We start from the raw sequence: 21,265 nt of genomic DNA on the forward strand, positions 1-21,265 counted from the left end.
AGGTGGAGGTTGCAGTTAGCCGAGATTGTGCCACTGCACTCCAGCCTGGGCAACAGAGTGAGACTCCATCTCAATAAAAAAATTAAAAAGTAAAAGAAGAGGAGATACCAGAGAGCTTATGCTTCCTCCCCACCATGTGAGGACACGGAGAGGAGGCACTGTCCAAAAGTCAAAGAGAGCCCTTACCAGAACCTAAACATGGTGGCATCCTGATCTTGGATTTCGAGCCTCCAAAACTGTGAGAAAAAATGTTTTGTTGTTTAAACTACTCAGTCTACGGTCTTTTGTTGTGGCAGCTAATACGCCAATAAACTTTCCAGACTATGTTTCTGTTCTGTTGGTGGATGTTTTCACATGCGACTAGTACTTGTGTTGAGACTATGATCCAGCTGCCCATTTGTTCCTGGTCTCTTGAAGTCAAATCAAACAGATTTGACTTCACCAGTTTGGCCCTCTGTTCTCATGCCTTAAATATGGCCTTGGACAGGGGTGTCTAATTTTTGGCCTTCCCTGGGCCACATGGGAAGAAGAATTGTCTTAGGCCATGCATAAACCATGCCTAACACTAACAACAACTCATGAGCTAAAAAAGAAAACTCATAATGTTTCAAGAAAATTTACAAATTTGTGTTGGGTTGCATTCAAAGTTGTCCTGGGCTGCAGGTGGCCTGTGGACACGGGTTGAATAAGCTTTGCCTAGGGGTTCCTGTCTGCTCCCTTAGCCCAAACCCAACTCCGACCAGCCCCTGTCCCACTCTGCTGAGCTTACCTCTGGCCTCCAGGTGAAGGATCAGAAGATGAAATTGCATCAGGAGCCTAGAAGGTACAAAGATACAAGGAAAATGGCATGGTAGGATAAACACTGAATCTAAATTTAGAAATAGAAAAAGAGGGGAAAGCCATAGGAAGGAGGAGAGACAAGAGAAAAAGATTATGTATGTATATATGTATGTATGTATGTATTCAGAGACAGAGTCTTGCTCTGTTGCCCAGGCTGGAGTGTAGTGGTGCAATCTTGGCTCACTGCAACTTCCACCTCCCAGGTTCAAGCAATTCTCCCACCTCAGCCTCCTGAGTAGCTGGAATTACAGGCGCGTGCCACCACACCCAGCTAATTGCTGTATTTTTAGTAGAGATGGGGTTTCACATGTTGGCCAGGCTGGTCTTGAACTCCTGACCTGTGATCAACTCACCTCAGCCTCCCAAAGTGCTGGGATTACAGGTGTGAGCCACCACATCCAGCCAGAAAGAACATTTATTGAATATGCGCCAGGCAATGTTTCAAAGGCTTTTATTTATTTTATTTAATGAATGACTTAATCTCATTTAATTCTACAGCTTCATGAAGATAGTATTGTCATATTCTTTTTAATTGTTAAATAGTTTGTCCAAACGTTTTGCTCTAGGTGGTAAATGTGAGATTCCTTGGGTTAAAATAAAAACCTCTGTGGGGCTACAGAGGACGTAGACATGAAAAGCTAGATTTCACCTTGATGATGAAGAACCTGTACATCTAGGTTCTTTCCACTGCCCCAGGCTGCCTTGGCTCGTTGTTAGCTCTGCAGCCTGGGGAACAGGACTTTATCACTCTGAGGCTGCATTTCTATATCTGAAAATGAGGGAATTGTTGGGCATGGTGGCTCATGCCTGTAATCCCGGCACTTTTTGAGGCTGAGGTGGGAGGATAGCTTGAGCCCAGGAGTTCGAGACCAGCCTGGGCAGCATAGTGGGACCCTGCCTCTATGAAAGTATTAAAAAGTTAGTCAAGTGTGGTGGCACAGGCCTGTATTCCCAGCTACTCAGGAGGCTGAGATGGGAAGATCCTTTGAGCCAAGGAGGTTGAGGCTGCAGTGGGCTGAGATCGCACCACTGCATTCCAGCCTGTGTGACAGAGTGAGACCTTGTCTCAAAAAAAAAAAAAAGAAAAGAAAAGAAAATGAAGGAATACATAAATGCTTGCCACACTGCTTCAGAAGGCTAGTGTGAAGATCTCGTGTGTCAATGTAAAGTAACGAAATGCATGAGAGGCAAAAATCCACATAGATACACTTCAACACCTGGTCATAGTTCCCATTCCAAGGAGGTTACCATACAGCTTGGGGGCATAACTTAAGTGAAGTGACAAGAATACATATGTGACTGAGGTATTAGCCACCTGGATGTGACCAAAGTCCTCTGGCCTTCTGGGGATACCTCATCCTTCAATATTTAAATAAAATCATTTTGAACTCATGTATTCTGTATAATGAGAAAATCGCCAACATTCCCAGTATTTCTGAGAATTCTTTATCTTTTCAATAAATAATCTTTGTACACGTTTGGTGTGCTAGATCCTGGGGTCTCTGCTGTCATGAAGCTTCATAGCCAAAGAACCAATCAAGATAATTTGCTAAACACAATTCTTGATGAGGAATTCTACTGTCACCTTTTTTTTTTTGAGATGGAGTTTTGCTCTTGTTGCCAATGGCGCAATCTCGGCTCACTGCAACCTCTGCCTCCCAGGTTCAAGTGATTCTTCTGCCTCAGCCTCCCAGCTAGCTGAGATTACAGGTATGCACCACCATGCCCAGCTAATTTTTGTATTTTTAGTAGAGACGGTGCTTCACCGTGTTGGCCAGCCTGGTCTTGAACTCCTGACCGCAGGGGATCCACCAGCCTCGGCCTCCTGAAGTGCTGGGATTACAGGCATGAGCCACCTCTTGTTCCACTAGAACTCCTGGGCTCAAGCAATCCTCCTGCCCAGCCCTCTACTGTCACCTTTATACAGGCTTTTTTGTTCTTTCCCCCTCCAGGATGCATTATAAGACAACAGTATGACAAACAGTAATATTAGAGAGGAATATAGAAGATGCCACATCATTGACACATCAATAGCTCAGGCAATAGAAGAGGACAGTGAGTTCACATGGGGGTTGAACTGGAGTCCAGAGGCTTTCAGGAAAAGGAAAGTCCTGAGTTGAATTTTAAAGGATGGGTGGTACAGAAACAGGAGGAGAGGGGGAAGGCACAGGACATTGGGGAGATGAGTAGTAAAGAGTTAGATGAGTAGTAAAGAGTAGTAATGATTAACAGCAAGGACTCTAGACTCAAACCCAGCTCTGTCATTTGCTCACTTGGTAACTTTAGCAAATTACTTCATTTCTCTAAGACTGAGTTTCCTTATCTGGAAAACAGGTAGTAATGGTACATTCCTTAAAAGTCTGTGGTCAGAATTAAATGAGAAAATGCATGTAAAAGTGCCTGAAATAGAAGAGAACTATCTGGCTTAAGGGAAAATAAGAAGTGAAGAATCTGTATAAGGATCTTTACACTTTAACTAATTTTATATATATATATATATACACACATATTTATTTTTTGAGACAGGGTCTCACTCTGTCACCCAGGCTGGAGTGCAGTGGCATGATCTTGGCTCTTCAACCTCTGCCCCCTGGGCTTAAGTGATCCTCCTACCTCAGCCTCCTGAGTAGCTGGGACTACAGACATGTGCTACCATGCCCAACTTTTTTTTTTTTTTTTTTTGTATTTTTAGTAGAGACAGGGTCTCACCATGTTGCCCAGGCTGGTGTCGAACTCCTGAGCTCAAGCAATCCACCCATCATGGGCTCCCAAGGTGCTGGGATTACAGGCGTGAGCCACCACACCCAGCCATTAGCCAGTTATTAAAATGATACTTTTGGATTACCTGATAAAAGCGACTTTTTCGCTGTACTTCTGTTCTAGTTTAATGTTTCCACCAATCTTGTAGGCAGATATGATCATAAATGAAATCATTCTAAACTCAACGTCTTCTGTATGAGAAAAATCACTATCACTCCCAGTATTTCTTTGTCTTTTATTTTTGAGACAGAGTTTCCACTCTTGTTGTCCAGGCTGGGGTGTAATGACACCATCTCAGCTCACAGCAACCTCTGCCTCCTGGGTTCAAGTGATTTTCCTGCCTCAGAGTCCTGAGTATCTGGGATTACAGGCATGCACCACCACACCCAGCTAATTTTTGTATTTTTAATAGAGATGGGGTTTCACAATGTTTGCCAGGCTGGTCTTGAACTCCTGACTTCAGGTGATCCACGCCTCAGCCTCCCAAAGTTCTGGGATTACAGGCATGAGACACCACGCCCAGCCCCTCTGAGAATTCTTTATCTTTCCTACTTAACATCTCTCCTTCTTATACCTTGCAGAGCTCTGGTAGGAAAGGCTGCCTCCAGAACACCTGTGAGGCCATCTCAGTCCTCGCTGAGCTGAACAAGTGACCGAGACAGCACTAAGGGCAGAGAGCACTGGCGATGTACTGAACTCCAGAGCTTCAGTATCAACAACAACCTCCTACAATTATAGCCTTAGCAGACTGTGTAGCTGAATCTTTATTCTCTATTTGCTAAACTTCCTGGGAGACTTCTGCAAAAGGGAGGTGATAACTGCCTTTTGCAGAAGTGAAAATCGAGGCTCGAGGGAGCAAAATACTTTCCCCAAAGTCTCTATGTCTCTTTGCCCACAGAGCCTCTGACTCCAAATTTTTCCCATTCCTTCTGTAAAACAAAACAAAACACTCCAAGAGATTAAACCCGGAAATGCTTAATAACAAATAGTTTGGTGGAGGATTTACTTCCTTATAACTTGTTTTCTGAACAAGGGTAGATTTTACCAATGGGATAGAATTAGAGTGTCTAGGGGGAGGATCAGGAGTGGAAGACCAACACCAACTTTCTTAGACTTTGTCCACTTCACATTTAGCCATGGAAAATAATTAGCCAACTATAAATCAATAAGGAATACCAGACGTTAGGCTTTTCTAATCAGAACCCAACCCAAAAGTCTCCCAGGAAGTTCAGCAAATAGAGAATAAAGATTCAGCTCCACAGTCTGCTAAGGCTATAATTGTAGGAGGTTGTTACTGATACTGAAGCTCTAGAACTCAGCACATGACCAGTGCTCTCTGCCCTTAGTGCTATCTGGGTCACCAGTTCAGCTCAGCGAGGACTGAGGTGGCCTCACAGGTGTTCTGGAGGCGGTCTTTCCTCCCAGAGATCCCTGTGGCACATCTTGTTGCAGAGGGCCCTGCAAGGTATAAGAAGGAAAGATGGTAAGTAGAAAGAGATGAAGGAAGGCAGGGTGTGGTGGCTCATGCCTGTAATCCTAGCACTTTGGGAGGCTGAGGTGGGCAGATCACCTGAGGTCAGGGGTTAGAGACCGGCCTGGGCAACATGGCAAAACCCCCTCTCTACTAAAAATACAAAATTAGCTGGGCGTGGTGGCACACACCTGTAATTCCAGCTACTTAGGAAGCTGAGACAGGAGAATCACTTGAATCTGGGAGGCAAAGGTTGCAGTGAGCCGTGATTGCACCATTGCAGTCCAGCCTGGGCAACAAGAGCAAAAATCCATCTCAAACAAAAAAACGGAAGGAAAAAGAAAGAGATGAAGGAGTGTGAGGGACAGACAGAGAGGAGAGAGGGAAGGAAGGAGGTAGAGAAAAGGAGAGTCAGAAAGATAGAGAAATTAGAAACAGGATACAAAAACAGAGGACAGGACTGACGTGGCAGTATGCCCCTGTAATCCCAGCGAATCAGGAGGCTGAGGTGGGAGGATCAGGAGGATGGCTTGAGCCTGAGAGTTTGAGGCTGCAGTGAGCTACGGTTCCACTGCTGCACTCCAGCCTGAGCAACAGAACAAAATCCTATCTCAAATAAATGAATGAGTAAATAAAATAAAAATAAAAAAGTAAACAGAGGGCAGGAAAGAAAACAGAATCCCTAATACCAGGACAGAGCACTTGTAGCTCCTTAGGATTTGCCATATTCTCTCTCACTTTACTTTCTGTGGTTGGATAGATAACATTTAGTTGATATTTCAGTTAGGCGCCTAGAAATGCTTTACTGAAAAAGCAGGTTTTCCAGCACCTGATAGTGGAATTGGCCAAGACCAGTGCTGCAGTGCTGGGGGCTATTTATCACTTCCCTCCTCTATTTACAGACCCTTCATTCAGTGTCTCATCCCTCAGAAAGGAGACTGCCATGGGAAACAAAGCTAAAGAGAAAAATATCTTACTTTTCACAGGCAAATGCCAAAAAGCACAGAATTCCATGAGGAATGAAAAGCAATTCAAAAAAATGAACTACAATTCAATATATAAGACATTAATATAAAAATAAATAATAGGGTCCCTTGGAAAACACTTGTCATCACCATCCCTTTAAACCTACTGTTTAACTGCCCCCAGTAATTCAGATGGCCTGGTGTTCAAGGCCACTCCTATCCAACGTGTCTTTTTTTTAAAGACAAGGTCTCTCTCTGTTGTCCAGGCTGGAGCCTAGTGGCATGATCAGAGCTCACTGCAGTCTCTACCTTCCAGGCTCAAAAATTTTTCCCCCTCAGCCTCTGGAGTAGCTGGGACCACAGGTGTGCACCACTATGTCCAGCTAATTTTTTATGTTTTGTAGAGACAGGGTCTCACTATGTTGTGAAGCCTACACAGTTGAGTCTCGAACTCCTGGACTCAAGCGATCCTCTGGCCTCGGCCTCCCAAAGTGCTAGAAGGATTACAGGTATAAGCCACCGCAGCGGGCAGAAATGTGTCTGAAAATGCTTCCCATCACATTCTACTCCATGCTTCTTTTTTTCCTTCACAAGCTCCTCCCTGAAGGAACCTCTCTGGTGAGAGGGCACAAAGGCTCAATACCTAGCTCTAACACAAGGCCAGAGGAGGAAAGGGTTAGTAGGAAACAGAAGTGTAAGGAATGCTTTACTCTGCCTGGAGGGGAAGGAAGGGGATTTGGGCAGAGGTGACCTCTGAGAAGATAATAGTAGTTTGAGATTAGGACAAATTGACTCTGAGATATCAGTGGATCCCCTAGGCAGAAATAACCTTCAGGTTTTTGCAAAGACAGGAGTGTGGGTGAGAGGTTAGAATTGGAGAGAGGGACTGGTTGTCATCTCCATGAAGTGGGAGGTGTGTGATGGACTGTTGGCTTCACTGAAGCCTGAGTGCATGACCAGCAGAGCATAGGGTCCCTATGACATGCCCACCAGGCAGCTTCTGCAGCTTCATAACCTGCATTACCACACCCAATGCAGTTGGGGTTAGTGGGGAGATCTTAAGGTCCATTGTGTTCTAAGAATCTAAATGATTTGAAGAGGTAACCTGCTTCACATCACTAGATAACAGCTATTTTTTACCCTGGCTGGCTCCAAGGCCAAATGGAATTGAAGGGGCAGGTGGACCTCCAAGTAACCCCTTGGTTCTTTGATTTCTTTAACCATCCTCTTGGAAGCAGGACAATTTCCCAAGTGTGTTCTCTTCCTTAGCTGATAACAAAAGAGTTTATCCTCTTAACATTAACTCAACAATAAGAAAGCTGGAATTTTCAATTCGTTGGTTCTCTTCCTTTCTTCTAAATATAATTCCTCCATTTTAAATAAATTTTCTGGATTTTATCCAAAGGTCCCTAAATGACACTGCAGTACGGCATTAACATGGGCTGACCTAAAATTAGCAATAAAGAAGGGGTCACCCTTGTGGGGCAATCTCAGGGGTGCTAGGAAGGTACTGATGTTCAAAGCTATCTATCCAGCTCCCTTCCTTAGGTTACAGCATTATTTCTTCTGTTTTATTACTATTTATTAACACTTGCTATGCCTGCTTCATAGCAGCCTAGGAAGCACTATACATTTGAGTGGTTGATGATGAGTTTTTTAGTTGGTTGGTTGTTTTTGTAAACTTTTTTGTTTTTTTAGACACGAAGTCTCACTTTTTTTGTTTGTTTTTTAAGACGGAGTCTTGCTCTGTCGCCCAGGCTGGAGTGCAGTGGTGTGATCTCGGCTCACTGCAACCTCCACCTCCCAGGTTCAAGCAATCCTCCTGCCTCAGCATCCCGAGTAGCTGGGATTACAGGCACCCATCACCACGCCTGGCTAATTTTTGCATTTTTAGTAGAGATGGGGTTTCTACCATATTGGTCAGTCTGGTCTTGAACTCTTGACCTCAGGTGATCCACCCCCCTCAGCCTCCCAGAGTGCTGGGATTACAGGTGTGAGCCACCATGCCTGGCCTGAAGACTCACTTTGTTGCCTGGGCTGGAGTGTAATGGTGCAATCATAGCTCAGTATGGCTCAAACTCCTGGGCTCAAGTGATCCTCCTGCTTTGGCCTCCCAACATACTGGGATTACAGGCATGAGCCACTGCACCTGGCCTTGTGTGTTTGTTTTAACTGAGAGGCTTTTCGTCTGTCTAACAGATGGCTGAGGGCATCATAGAAGAGACTGGAGCTTTTCTGGAAGTGAAATGGGGCAGGAATAGCTTCATGGGCATATGACCTGGGCATCACACAGGGCTCCACTCTCAGAAAGGCCCTATGCTTGGTTGAATGCTCTGCTGTTGCTGTCTTAAAATTCTTAATAATTTTTGGACAAGAGACCCATATTTTCATTTTGCACTGGGCCCTGCAAATTATGTAGCTGCTTCTGGACAGGAGAGTTTCTTTTGAAGAAAATTCTGAATCTGAGGGTAGGAGACAATAGGAATAAAAATGGAAGTTATATAGGAATGGGTAGAAAGGCACCAGACATTACTCTGAAATATGGGTTGAAGTCCATCAGTATTTGTTAAATTGAACTGAAGTGAGGTGAAGAGTGGTCCACACTGAACATTAAGCTAAGCACTTCACATGAATTAACTCAGCCTCATAAGGATTCTACAAAATGGGCACTATATTTACCCAAGTCAGTTCTAATGCAGTTTTGTTATGGCCAAATTATCCTTTTTTTTACAAAATGGTAGGCAATATTTTTAAACAGCTCTCTCCACCTACCCCTCACCCTGCCTTCCTGCACAATCTGCTACTGTTTGAAGCTACAGCTTTAGAGCTGGAAGTCTTCTCACAAGGTAGAAGTGAAAACCTTGTAATTGTATCCATTCCTACTATAGGATCCAACAGTTGTTTTCACTAAAATGCATCTTCCTAGAGAACAGGACTCTTGTCTGTCTGGGTCACTACTGCATCCTCAACATCTAAGACTGTGTCCAGCATAGTAGTAGACACTCGATAATTATTTATAGACTTCTACTTTTGGCCAAGATAGAGTAAAAGGGGCCAAATTTACCCTGTCACCTTCAACAACTAAAAAATCCTGACAAAATATATGCAGCAATGGTTTTCAGATATTGGACAACAAGGAGTACAGGATGGTAATTCCTAAAACAAGAGAAATATCATGGGCCCTAAGTCATCCCAGCTTACTTCCTGGGAGTGTTTCCAGGCTATAGCTCAGGGAAGCCTCACAGAGTTCAGAGTTCAGGGAGGCCATGTTCACTAGAATTTACAGGGCATAGTATCAAGGGGGAGTTAGTGGCACAAAGAGATAGCTGATCTGTACATGCGTGTGAGGAAACCATTGGATTCTGGGAAAGAACTATGAGACAACAGCAGGTAGAAAATCCTCAGAGCTCACAGAGGCAGGGAACCTACCAGCTGAATTGGAAACACCTTCTAACCCTTGGGGCATTGAGTAAAGATCTCAGAATAGGATTGCCTCTACAGTAAAGCTAAATTAGTTCTGGATTAAAGGCTATTACAGACCTGCCTAATAAAGCATAAAAAGAAGCTTCAGTATTCAAACTGTTTCCAAGTAATTTAACTACATATTAGAATGAAGTCCAAAAATATGTAAAGAAATACAAAAAATTCCAGTACTCAACTATATAAAGCTCATATTAACTGTCACCTTACTTTAAATTACCTAGCATGCAATAAAACATAAAATAAGACCCATAACAAGGGGGAAAAATCAATCAATAGAAGCAAACACAGAAATTACACAGATAACGGAATTAGAAGACAAAATGATTAAAACAGGTATTTTAATACATCCCTTATATATTAAATTATGTTCAAGAAGGTAGAGGAAGTAATGAGCTTGATGGAGAAATGAAAGACATAAAAAGAGATTTGAAATAGAACTCTGGGCCAGGGGTGGTAGCTCATGCCTGTAATCCTAGCACTTTGGGAGGCCGAGGTGGGTGGATTGTCTCAGCTAAGGAGTTCGAGACCAGCCTGGGAAACATGGTGAAACCCTGTCTCTACTAAAATAGCCAGGCGTGGCAGCATGAACCTGTAATCCCAGCTACTTGGGATTACAGTAGATTAGACTGAGACAGGAGAATCACTTGAACCCAGGGGGCAGAGGTTGCAGTGATCCAAGATCATGCCATTACACTCCAGCCTGGGTGAGCGAGACTCCATTTAAAAAAAAAGTAGAACCGCTGGATATGAAAAATACAACATCTGAAATTAAAAGTACACTGGATAGGATTACTAGCAGCTTAGACATTGCAGAAGAAAAGATTAGTGAACTTGAAGACATAGCAATAGAAACTATCAAAATGAAACATGCAGAGAAAAAAGACTGATAACAAAAGAGAGAACACTGTATGAGAGATTAGCAGTTGTTTTTGGCAGGAGGGTTAGTTAAATGCCAGTTACTCTATTAAGACCAAAATTGTTAAGTCCCTATATTCTCCTTAGTTCTACCTGCTTCTTCCAGTAATTGAAAGAGATATAAAAGCAGAAAAAAATAAAATCATCTATTACTTATATCCTATTTATTTCCCAGATGGGTTTTTTTTCAGGCCACCTCGTTTTCCAGGAGTAACCTCTAGGCTTTAGGAGAGTTACAACCTTTAGGACAGTTATAAGGTTCAACTTCCACAGAAATGACCAGAGCTAGCCTCTGATCCTGGCTCTCCTCTAAGTAACTGTATGACTTTAGGCAAATTGTTCATCTTGAGTCTTTTTTTTTTTTAATCTAAAATAGGATTAGTAGCTGATTTGGTTACCTTACAGGAATATTGTGAGGATAGTGAAAGTATAGAAAAATATTTTGAAAGACTATAAAATGCTGTAGAAACAGAGGGATCTCTTATTTATGTTTAACCCTACAGCCCAGAAATAGCTTAAAACTGGGAGTGAGGGACTCAGGATATAGAATTGGCTTAGTCACTAACTAGCTTTTGACTTTGGGTAAATCACTTTATTCTTCCTGATCTGTAATGCGAGAGAGCTTATCAATCAAAGTATGTGATAAGGCAAAAGACAAACAACAGAGCCCAAGTCAGTTAATCGAGGAGAGGTATGGTTAAATCTCTTCCTCTTGGCAGTTGGGTTATGTCAATATCTGGGTTTAAAATAAATCTGGATCCCTTGGGAAAGTGAGAGGAGTGCTATGGACTGCACTTAGAAGATGAAGACATGGGATTTCGCATTTTCTATAAGAAAAGAAAAAGGGAAGAGAGACGGTGAGAGAACAGAGATGTGATCGCTGGCCTCATTCCACCTGAACAGAATACTAGGATCTGTGCCTATCATTATGCTTGGATATAGCCCCAGAAGTGGCAATTATTTAAGGTAAAAACTGTTGGGGTGTGGTAGCTGAAGCCTGTATCCCAACAATTTGGGAGGCCAAAGTGGGAAGATTGCTTGAGGACACGAGGTCGAAACCAGCCTAGGCAACATAGTGAGAACCCTGGCTCTAGCAAATAAAAATGTAAAAATTAGCTGGACATGGTGGCACACACCTATAGTCCTAGCTACTCAGGAGGCTGAGGCAGGAGGACCACTTGAACCTAGGAGTTTCAGGCTGCAGTGAGCTATGTATGATCTCACCACTGAACTCCAGCCTGGATGACAGAGCGAGACCCTGTCTCTAAAATAAATACATACATATATACACAAATAGGTAAAAACAAAAAAAGATGTGATATATATCTTTTGTAATCTTATATATTTTTGTATACGTTCTATCTTATACATATATCTTATATATATAAGATTTACATATATATGTAAAAATATACAAAAAGATACATATGTATAAGACAGAACGAGCGAGAGACACTACACAATCATATTGAGAGACAGGACAATAGCTTGAAAATATCTGTAAGCAGATTTACTTTCAACACTGGTATCTTATTTTCCTGAATTAATATAAGATCTTACAGTGCCCTGCAATTGCAAGGTCATATAGTATTAGTTTCTAAGTTCTTTCTTCTGTATTAAATTACTTAATTTTCATGATAATCTTATGAGATAGGATTAGGGTGGGAAATACTGGTGGGAGGCCCAGAGAGGTGAAGTGAGTTTCTCTAGATCCTGAATACAACACACATCTGCTCTGTGAGGGATCGTGTGTACATGTGCAAACACATACACACACAGAACTGGGGAAATAGAAATATGTGTCCTTATTTTGGTGATTGGAGTCCTTATTTAATACCATATAATCTAAGCCAGATTATGTGGTGGTGATGTTGTTTTCACTTATTTATTTATTTACTTACTTTGAGACGGAGTCTTGCTCTGTCACCCAGGCTGGATGGCAGTGGCGCAATCTCAGCTCACTGCAACCTCTGCCTCCCGGGTTCAAGTGATTCTCCTGCCTCAGCCTCCTGGAGTAGCTGGGATTACAGGTGTGCACCACCATGCCCAGCTAATTTTTGAATTTTAAGTAGAGATGGGGTTTCACTATGTTGATCAGGCTGGTCTCGAACTCCTGACCTCATGATCCACCTGCCTTGGTCTCCCAAAGTGCTGGAATTACAGGCTTGAGCCATGACGCCTGGCTGTTTTAATTTATTTTACAAATATTTATTGATTGTCTGATATTGTGGTGGGTGTTGAGCCTGGGGATACAGTGAAAAGCAAGATAGAGAACCTGGCTAGGAGCAGTGGCTCACACCTGTAATCCCAGTACTTTTGTAGTAGACAGGAGGATAGCTTGAGCACACGAGTTTGAGACCAGATTGGGCAATATATTGAGACCCCCATCTTCACAGGAAAACAAAACAAAACAAAACAAAACAACAACTTAGCCAGGTGTGGTGGTACATGCATGTGGTTCCAGATACTCAGGAGGCTGAGGTAGCAGGATCACCTGAGCCCAGAAGTTAGAAGCTGAAATGACCCATGATCGTGCCGTTGTACTCTAGTCTGGGTGACAAAGCAAGATCTTGTTTAAGAAAAAAAAAAAAAAGATCTTGCTCTTGAGGAGATCACAGTCTAGCAGGAGATGGAATGTGCTCTGTAGGATTTAGCAACAACATGGTATAATCAAAGTTCAGGGAAGGATCCTAAGTTTTATCTAGAGGGAGTCATAGAAAGCTTGCCTTCTTTCTTCCTTTCTTCCCAGGCCAGGACAAGTGTTATCAGCTCTGCAAAGCCTTTCTCTCTTCTCTCTTTTTTTTTTTGAGACAGAGTCTTGCTCACCCAGGCTGGAGTGCAGTGGTGTGATCTCGGCTCATTGCAACCTCTGCCTCCTGGGTTCAGATGATTCTCCTGCCTCAGCCTCCTGAGTAGCTGAGATTACAGGGCTGCACCACCATGCCTGGATAATTTTTGTATTTTTAGTAGAGACAGGGTTTCGCCAAGTTGGCCAGGCTGGTCTCAAATGCCCCACCTCAAATGATCCACCTGCCTTGGCCTTACCTAGTGTGCTAGGATTACAGGTGTGAGCCACTGGGCTTGGCCTATGCAAAGCCTTTCTTGACACATCTGCCTTTCCTCACTGATCTGTTCGTTTTTTGATGGCAGAGACCTTGTCTCACTCATTTTTATCTCCTCAGCACCAAAAACGGTGCCTGGCTAATAGTGATTACTCAATAAATATTTGTTGAATGGATTACTAAAAGAATCCCTAGCAGTCATTGTTTTCTAGGGCATGTCTTTCCAGCACAAAATGAAGGTAAGTTTTCTGAGTGCAGAGACATCTCTTACTTTATTTTACAGGCTACCCAGTGCCTAGTACAGTGGTGGGTAATGCTTCCAGGGATGTGCCCGTTAGAAGTTCCTGCAGAATTCTTTGCTTTTGTTTTTCGACAGGGTCTCACTCTGTCGCCCAGGCTGGAGTGCAGTGGTGCGATCACAGCTCACTGCAACCTCCACCTCCCCAGCTCAAGGGATCCCTCCACTTTTGCCTTCCGAGTAGCTGGGACCACCATACCCAGCTAATTTTCGTATTTGTTGTAGAGACAGGGTTTTGCCATGTTACATAGGCTGGTCTCAAACTCCTGGGCTCAAGCAATCCGCCCGCCTCAGCCTCCTGAAGTGTTGGGATTACAGGCGGGCGCCACCTCTGCAGAAGTCTTAGTCCTGCAAAATAGTCTTAAAAACATATAATATTTAACTTGAGAGGTGTAGTCCTCCTCTACAGTGAGGGCAGGCTCAGCGAAGGAGGGCCCAAGACATAAAACTAACCAATGGCCGGAAAGCCCCCATGCCCCGCCCAAGCTGTCCCTCCTCCCTCGCAGCTGAGCTTTTCTTTCAGTCCTTCACTGAGGAGCCAAAGGGAATCAATTCTACAAGGTGGGGTAAGCAAAGGTAAACACGTTTGGGGAGAGCAGCTGCCTAATTTCCAAATTTTTAAAGAGATTATATTTAAACTAAATGCAGGTAGGTCTGTACCTAGTCAGGAAGGCCCTAATTTATGCAATAAAAGTTGAATGAAATTATACTTTTAATGCTTAAAGAGATTACATTTTTAAAAGCAATTCTACAGGGAAGGGAATTTTCTGCAAAGTAAAGAAGCATCTCAGAATGAACTTATACTCTAATTGTGAATGTCTATGTATAAAGTTTGCTTATTCTGTGGCCCGAATGTTTGCTTATTTTGTTTAAAAACTTTATTTGGGATCATTTACATTCATGCTAATTATTTTAAATGTAAGTTTCCTTAATTTAACTGATAAGGAGTTCTCTCTGGGGCATAAAAAACAACTCTTATGCTACATTACAGTCAGGAACTTTAAAGCCTATTAATCTTTGTCTGTTCAGCAATATTTTAGGGTCTGGCTCTTCCCGACTCTCTTCTCCCTGTTTCCTTTTTACTCAGCATGCTCAGTGGGGCCTCCCCAGAGCTAAAAGGAGTTACCTTATGACTCTTTGAGGGTCCAAGTAGGAACCTTTATAGCCCAGATCCTGGGGCCCTGGGTGGGGAATTGATATTTCAATTTCCCTGCCTTTCATTTCTCTTCTCCTATATTATTTCCCCTTCTTTAGCTATTCACAAGAGGAAATAGGATTTTATTTTTCATTATTTATTAAATCAAAATTACGTATCCAATCTTCTCAATTCTCAGTTCTTAAAGAAATCAACTAAGCTTTCAAAGACTTTTAGTTTCGTGTTTTCCAGGAGTAACTGGTCCTAAAAATTCTCCCCATCCCCACAGGACAGAATGACCAATCTTTCAGTCTTGGCCCTTAATTTGTTTTTCAGTTGAGGAGAACAGGAGATGGAGAAAGCAAGTGGAAGAGAGTCCATTGCTCTGTCCACAGTGGAGACTGGCACAGAGAACCCGGGGCTGGAGCTCATGGTAATTCACCAGTTTAGTTTCTCTCTGCAGAGCTGTGGGCTGCTGCATGGCCTCCTGTAGGGTCTTTGGCTGCTCTCAATCCCCATCATCCCTGGCAGGGCTCCATGACTGATCTCAACTCTGCCTGTACTTATAGGAAACAGAAGTAGAGCCTGAGGGAAGCAAGAGGACTGATGCACAAGAACACAGCCTGGGGGATGGACTGGGCCCTCCCACTCACCAGAGGTATTGGTGTTTCGGAATCTAGTTCAGTTAGGAAAGGGCCTAGGGTGGGCTGCCCCTTCAGGCAGCTTGTGGTCTTGTTACAACCACTCCACCTTACCATGTGCATATATATATATATATATATATATATATATAGTAATTAATTTTTACTAAACCTGTGCCATAAACAACAGGAGTTCAGCAATATCAGTGTTGGTTGGACTGAGAACAAAAATAACAATGGTAGTGATAATAATGGCTAACAGTTTTTTGAGTATATACTTACTATTTTGCAGATTGCTTTATGTAACACATTTATTTTCATAATAATAGGTAGGTATTCATTTTAATCCCTTTCTTCAATTTAGAAAATTGAGGCTTAGAAATTAATTTATTGGCTGGGTGCCACGCCTGTAAGCCTAGCACTTTGGGAGGCCAAGGTGGGTGCATCACGAGGTCAGGACTTCAAGACCAGCCTGACCAACATGGTGAAACCCCATCTCTACTAAAAGAAAAGTACTCAGGCATGGTAATGTGTACCTGTAATCCCAGCTACTCAGGAGGCTGAGGCAGGAGAATCACCTGAACCTGGGAGGTGGAGGTTGCAGTGAGCTGAGATCACGCCACTGCACTCTAGCCTGGGTGACAGAGTGAGACTGTCTCAAAAAAAAAAAAAAATTAATTAATTTACTATATCATTAAAACAAATAACTGTTCTGGAATACTCAGATTTGAGAATGGTGGAGGGGAAGGAAAACCTGGGAGAAAACACAGAAGGACCTATTATAAGGATAATAAAGAAAGTAGAAAAGGACAATGTCTTGGAAGTCAAAAGAGAAAAGTCTCAAGAATGAAGAAGGTACAGTCCACAGTGCTATGTGAACAGGGGTCAAGGAAAGAGGAATGAGAACAATCTTTGAATTTGTTCATGGATCTGGTCCCAGAAGTAATGTCAAAGAAAACTGTTTGGGTAAAATAGATCAGATGGAAGGAAGCAATGTTCCATGGTCTGGAAAAGAGTGGGTATTTATAAAAGAGTGCAGAGCAGAAGTCATACACTAAAAGCTGAGAAGAGGATATTGGATAGCTTCTAAAGGGAATATGGTCATGAGCCACATAATGATGTTTCAGTCAATGATGGACTACATTATACAATGGTGTATAATCGTGTATATCAATGGTGTATATCATTACACAATGGTGGTCCTATAAGACTATAATACTGTACTTTTACTGTACCTTTTCTATGTTTAGATATGTTTAGATACACAAATACTTACCATTGTGCTACAGTTGCCGACAGCATTAAGTACAGAAACATGCTGAACAAGTTTGTAGCCTAAGAGTAATAGGACCCATCATATACCCTGGATGTGTCATGGGCTATACCTCTAGATTTGCATAAGTATGCTCTAAGATGTTCGAATAATTATGAAACTGGCTAATGACGCATTTCTCAGAATGCATCCCAGTTGTTAAGTAACACAGGACTATATATGGAGATGATCCAGAGCAGCTTCCAAACAAAAGATTATTTTTGTTTGTTTTCTTCTCTTTATTTTTCAAAGTAATTTCAGTGACTTCTTTTTTTTTTTTTTTTTTGAGATGGTGTCTTGCTCTGTCTCCAGGCTGGAGTGAAGTGGCACAATCTTGGCTCACTGCAACCTCCGCCTCCTGGGTTCAAGCGATTCTTCCACCTCAGCCTCCCGAGTAGTTGGGACCACAGGTGCGTGCCACCACGCCTGGCTAATTTTTGTATTTTTAGTAGAGACGGGGTTTCACCATGTTGGCCAGGATGATCTCAATCTCTTGACCTCATGATCCGCCCACCTCGGCCTCCCAAAGTGCTGGGATTACAGGTGTGAGCCACCGCACCTGGCCTTCAGTGACTTCTCAGATTTTTTTTTGAGACAGCATCTCGCTCTGTCTCCCAGACTGGAGTGCAGGGGCACGATCTCAGCTCATTGCAACCTCTGCCTCCCAGGTTCAAGCAATTCTTCTGCCTCAGCCTCCCAAGTGGCTGAGACTACAGGCGCATGCCACCACAGCCGGCTAATTTTTTGTAATTTTAGTACAGACAGGGTTTCAGTGTGTTAGCCAGGATGGTCTTGATCAGTCCTGACCTCATGATCCACCAGCCTTGGCCTCCCATAGTCCTGGGATTATAGGTGTGAGCAACCACACCCGGCCTAACTTCTTAAAATTTTTAATTGTTTTCTTCACAATTTGCTTATCTCTAAAAATTTTTATTTATCATTTCATATATATACATATACATATACATATATATACTGAATTGGCAGTAAACTCTTTGTAGGTTTTTCATGTTTATATGATACTTCATATTTTGCTTAGCAGTGTGGTCATTAATCATGTGAGTCACACTGCTTGGGTCTATATTTGAACAGTGGTATGCTAGTAAATGTTTAAGAATTGACTCTCCACTGGGCTAGTGGCTCATGCCTGTAGAATCCCAGCACTTTGGGAGGCTGAGGTGAGAGGATCACTTGAGCCCAGGAATTCAAGACCAGCCTGAGCAACATAGTGAGACCTGCCTCTACAAAAATTTTAAAAAATTAGCAGGGCGTGGTGGTGCGTGCCTGTAGTCCCAGCTACTCCAGGAGGGTGATGTGGGAGGATCATTTGAGCCCAGGAGGTTAAGGCTGCAGTGAGCCATGATAGTGCCACTGTACTCCAGCCTGGGGGACAGAGTGAGACTCTGTCTCTCTAAAAAAAAAAAAGAAGAAGAAGAAGAAGAAAGAACTGGCTCTCCAAGTGTAGTTTCACAATGAATGTTGGTTAACATTTTTGCTCACCTTAACGAGGAGTAAGAGAAGGGGTTAGCAAACTTTTCCTGTAAAAGACAAGGTGGTAAATATTATGGGTTTTGTGGTTTACGTGGTCTCAGTTGCAATTACTAAACTACCATTTTCATAGGAAAGCAGTCACAGATGATACTAAACAAATGAGCATGGGCGTGTTTTGATAAAACTTAAATTTTAAAAAGAAGGTGAGATGGACTTGGCCCACAGACCATAGCTTGCTAATCCTTAGTCTAGATTAAATAATAAATTAAGACCTGATTTGTAGTATTTGCCTGTAATGTAAAAACTCTCAACATGGCTGATTTCAAGTTACCAAAGGGATGTCATTGAAAAAGGAGTTGGGAAAAGATGTACAAGAGCACATCATTATATAAAATTTCCACCATACACATACAGCAGACAGGAATAACCTCATAAGCTAACATAACAGTAAAATGTAGAAAAATAATTAGAAAGTGATGAGTTTTGAGTAGTTATTATCTTTGTCTTTAATGTAATTTAATTATACGTCTGTATAGTTTTAATTTTTAGTAATGGCTTGCACAATTCCTGAAAATACAACAATCAACTCTCTCAAACCAGTGCAAGCCAGTTTCCCCTGCACCACTGACTCTACCACTTACCAGATTTTGGGCAAGTTATTTATCCTCTCTGAGCCTCAGTTTTCACTTTGTAAAACAAGGATAAGATTAGTACTTAGCTGAAAAGATCTTGGGTTTTTTGTTTTTTGTTTTTTTTTTTTTGCCAGACTGTTGTTAACACTTTAAATTACTCTGATATATAATGTGTCCAGTTCCCTTCAAGTCTCATCGACTTTATATTTTCTCATATAAACAATACTAACTAGTTACATATATATAAAATCATGACTTAAGGTTCTAACCTGCATTTATTTTCAATTTTTGAGAAATGGGGTCTTACTTTGTTACCCAGGCTGGTCTTGAATTCCTGGGCCCAAACAATCCTCCTGTCTCAGCCTCCTAAAGTGCTGAATTACAGGTGTGAGCCATGTACCTGACCTTAACTTGCATTTCTTTAAATTCTTGTAAAGCTACACATTTTCCTCCATTTGCCTTACTTTCCATATTTCTGTGTATGATGTTCTTTTCTATTTTGAAACAGAAATTCGCTCTGTCACCCAGGCTGGAGTGCAGTGGTGTGATCACTGCAACCTCCACCTCTTGGGTTCAAGTGATTCTCCTGTCTCAGCCTCCTGAGTAGCAAGGATTACAGGTACATGCCACCACACTCAGCTAATTTTTTTTTGTATTTTTAGTAGAGATGGGGTTTCACCATGTTGGCCAGGCCGGTCTTAAACTCCTGAACTCAGATGATCTGCCCACCTTGGCCTACCAAAGTGCTGGCATTACAGGCAGGAACCACCATGCCCGGCCTACTTTTCTTTATCAACTAAAGTAAGGTCTGGATTTTGAACCTCATTTCCTTTCTCCTGACCAACTCAAATAGAACCCACATAGATTTCTTGTTTCTAGTTCTCCCTTCCTCCTGCCAACCTACCCTGTATAGCTTCTACCAAAACTGACTGAAGTATGCCTGAACTCCCTTATTCACAAACCTCTGTGGCTCCCCACTTGCTCCTGACAACAAAGCCCAACTCCACAGCCTAGTATTTAATTCTCCCCACAACCTCTGCCCCACAACCAGGATCTGTATCCAACATGACTTTCCAACATTAACTCTTACAATTCCCTTTCTAACGCCACACTATGCTCTAGTGAAAGTCAACTATCAACCATTTCTTATATGTAATCCTCAGTTTCCTGCCTCCATGTCATATGTGTCATTACATCATTGCTTCTGAGTGTACTGTCTTCATTTTATGTCTTTGTGCCCAAATACAACACATCTTTTAAGGCTCAACTCAAGAGCAATCATGTCCATGAAGCTTTCCCTGATGCTGCCTCTCCTCACCTCAACCTCACTGGCCCCAGTCCTAAGAGGTCCCTTCTTCCTCCAAACTTCCATAACATTCTATCTGATCCTCTCTTATAACACTTTAAGCTTTTGACATTTTGTTATAGACTTACATGTATATTATATCCCCTGTACTGGACTGTAAATACATTGAGGGCAAGATCAATCTCTATTTCATCCTTTTGTCTCCTATAACACTGGGAACAATATTTTACCCATAGTATGTACTTAAAATTCCATAACATTCAAAATTCAATAAATACATGTTAATAAGTTATGTATATAATCTAGATAATAGACTTTATCTGTAATATTTTCACGTATACGTTTTTCAATTCTGTTTTGTTTCTGTATTGATTTTTAAGTATGCTATTTCTTTTTCTACTTGTTCTTTTGTTTGATTAACTCTGCTGATGTGGGGTTCTTTGTAGGGAGTAATATGACATGTAGCTCTAAGCTGATGCTTTTCCATACTGGTATCCACTTTTCTAGCAATAGTTATTAAATTGTGAGTTCTCTCTCTATTCTGATGTTGCTTCAACTTTATTAAGTTAATGTGATAATTTGGATCTGTTTTTGAATCTTTTGTTTCATTGACAAAGTTCTGAGTACTTAACACATATAATTGTTTACAATGTACATTAAAACTTGATAGGTCACATATTTGCATTAGTTTTTCATTTAAAAAATATTCCTTGGGGCTGGGCACAGTGGCTCATGTCTGTAATCCCAGCATTTTGGGAGCCAAGGCAGGCGGGTCACTTGAGGTCAGGAGTTTGAGACCAGCCTGGTCAACATGGTGAAATCCAGTCTCTACTAAAAAATACAAAAATTAGCCGGGCATGGTGGCGGGCGCCTGTTGTTCCAGCTACTCAGGAGGCTGAGGCAGGAGAACTGTTTGAACCTGGGAGGCAGAGGTTGCCGTGAGCTGAGATCATG

The 21,265-nt window shown here is 42.1% G+C and overlaps 1 protein-coding gene across 3 annotated transcripts in view; it reads left to right on the forward strand.

The window, feature by feature from the left end:
• Positions 1-11,225: 11,225 nt before the first annotated feature.
• Positions 11,226-21,265, forward strand: part of SLC28A2 (solute carrier family 28 member 2) — a 38,662-nt gene continuing 28,622 nt past the window's right edge. Inside the window, exons 1-3 of one of the 3 annotated variants that reach the window (XM_012442291.2) lie at positions 11,226-11,400; positions 15,266-15,362; positions 15,499-15,587. In XM_012442291.2, coding sequence (XP_012297714.2) covers positions 15,282-15,362; positions 15,499-15,587 — 170 coding nt within the window. In that variant the 5' untranslated portion in view covers positions 11,226-11,400; positions 15,266-15,281. Of the gene's footprint in view, positions 11,401-14,335; positions 14,371-15,265; positions 15,363-15,498; positions 15,588-21,265 lie in introns of those variants that run through there. The other 2 variants (XM_012442292.2, XM_012442293.2) reach the window with 2 other exon arrangements.

The sequence above is a fragment of the Aotus nancymaae genome, unplaced genomic scaffold (assembly GCF_030222135.1).
Source record: "Aotus nancymaae isolate 86718 unplaced genomic scaffold, 86718_ANA_hifiasm-v0.15.2.pri h1tg000062l, whole genome shotgun sequence".
In the NCBI taxonomy this organism is placed as follows: domain Eukaryota; kingdom Metazoa; phylum Chordata; class Mammalia; order Primates; family Aotidae; genus Aotus; species Aotus nancymaae.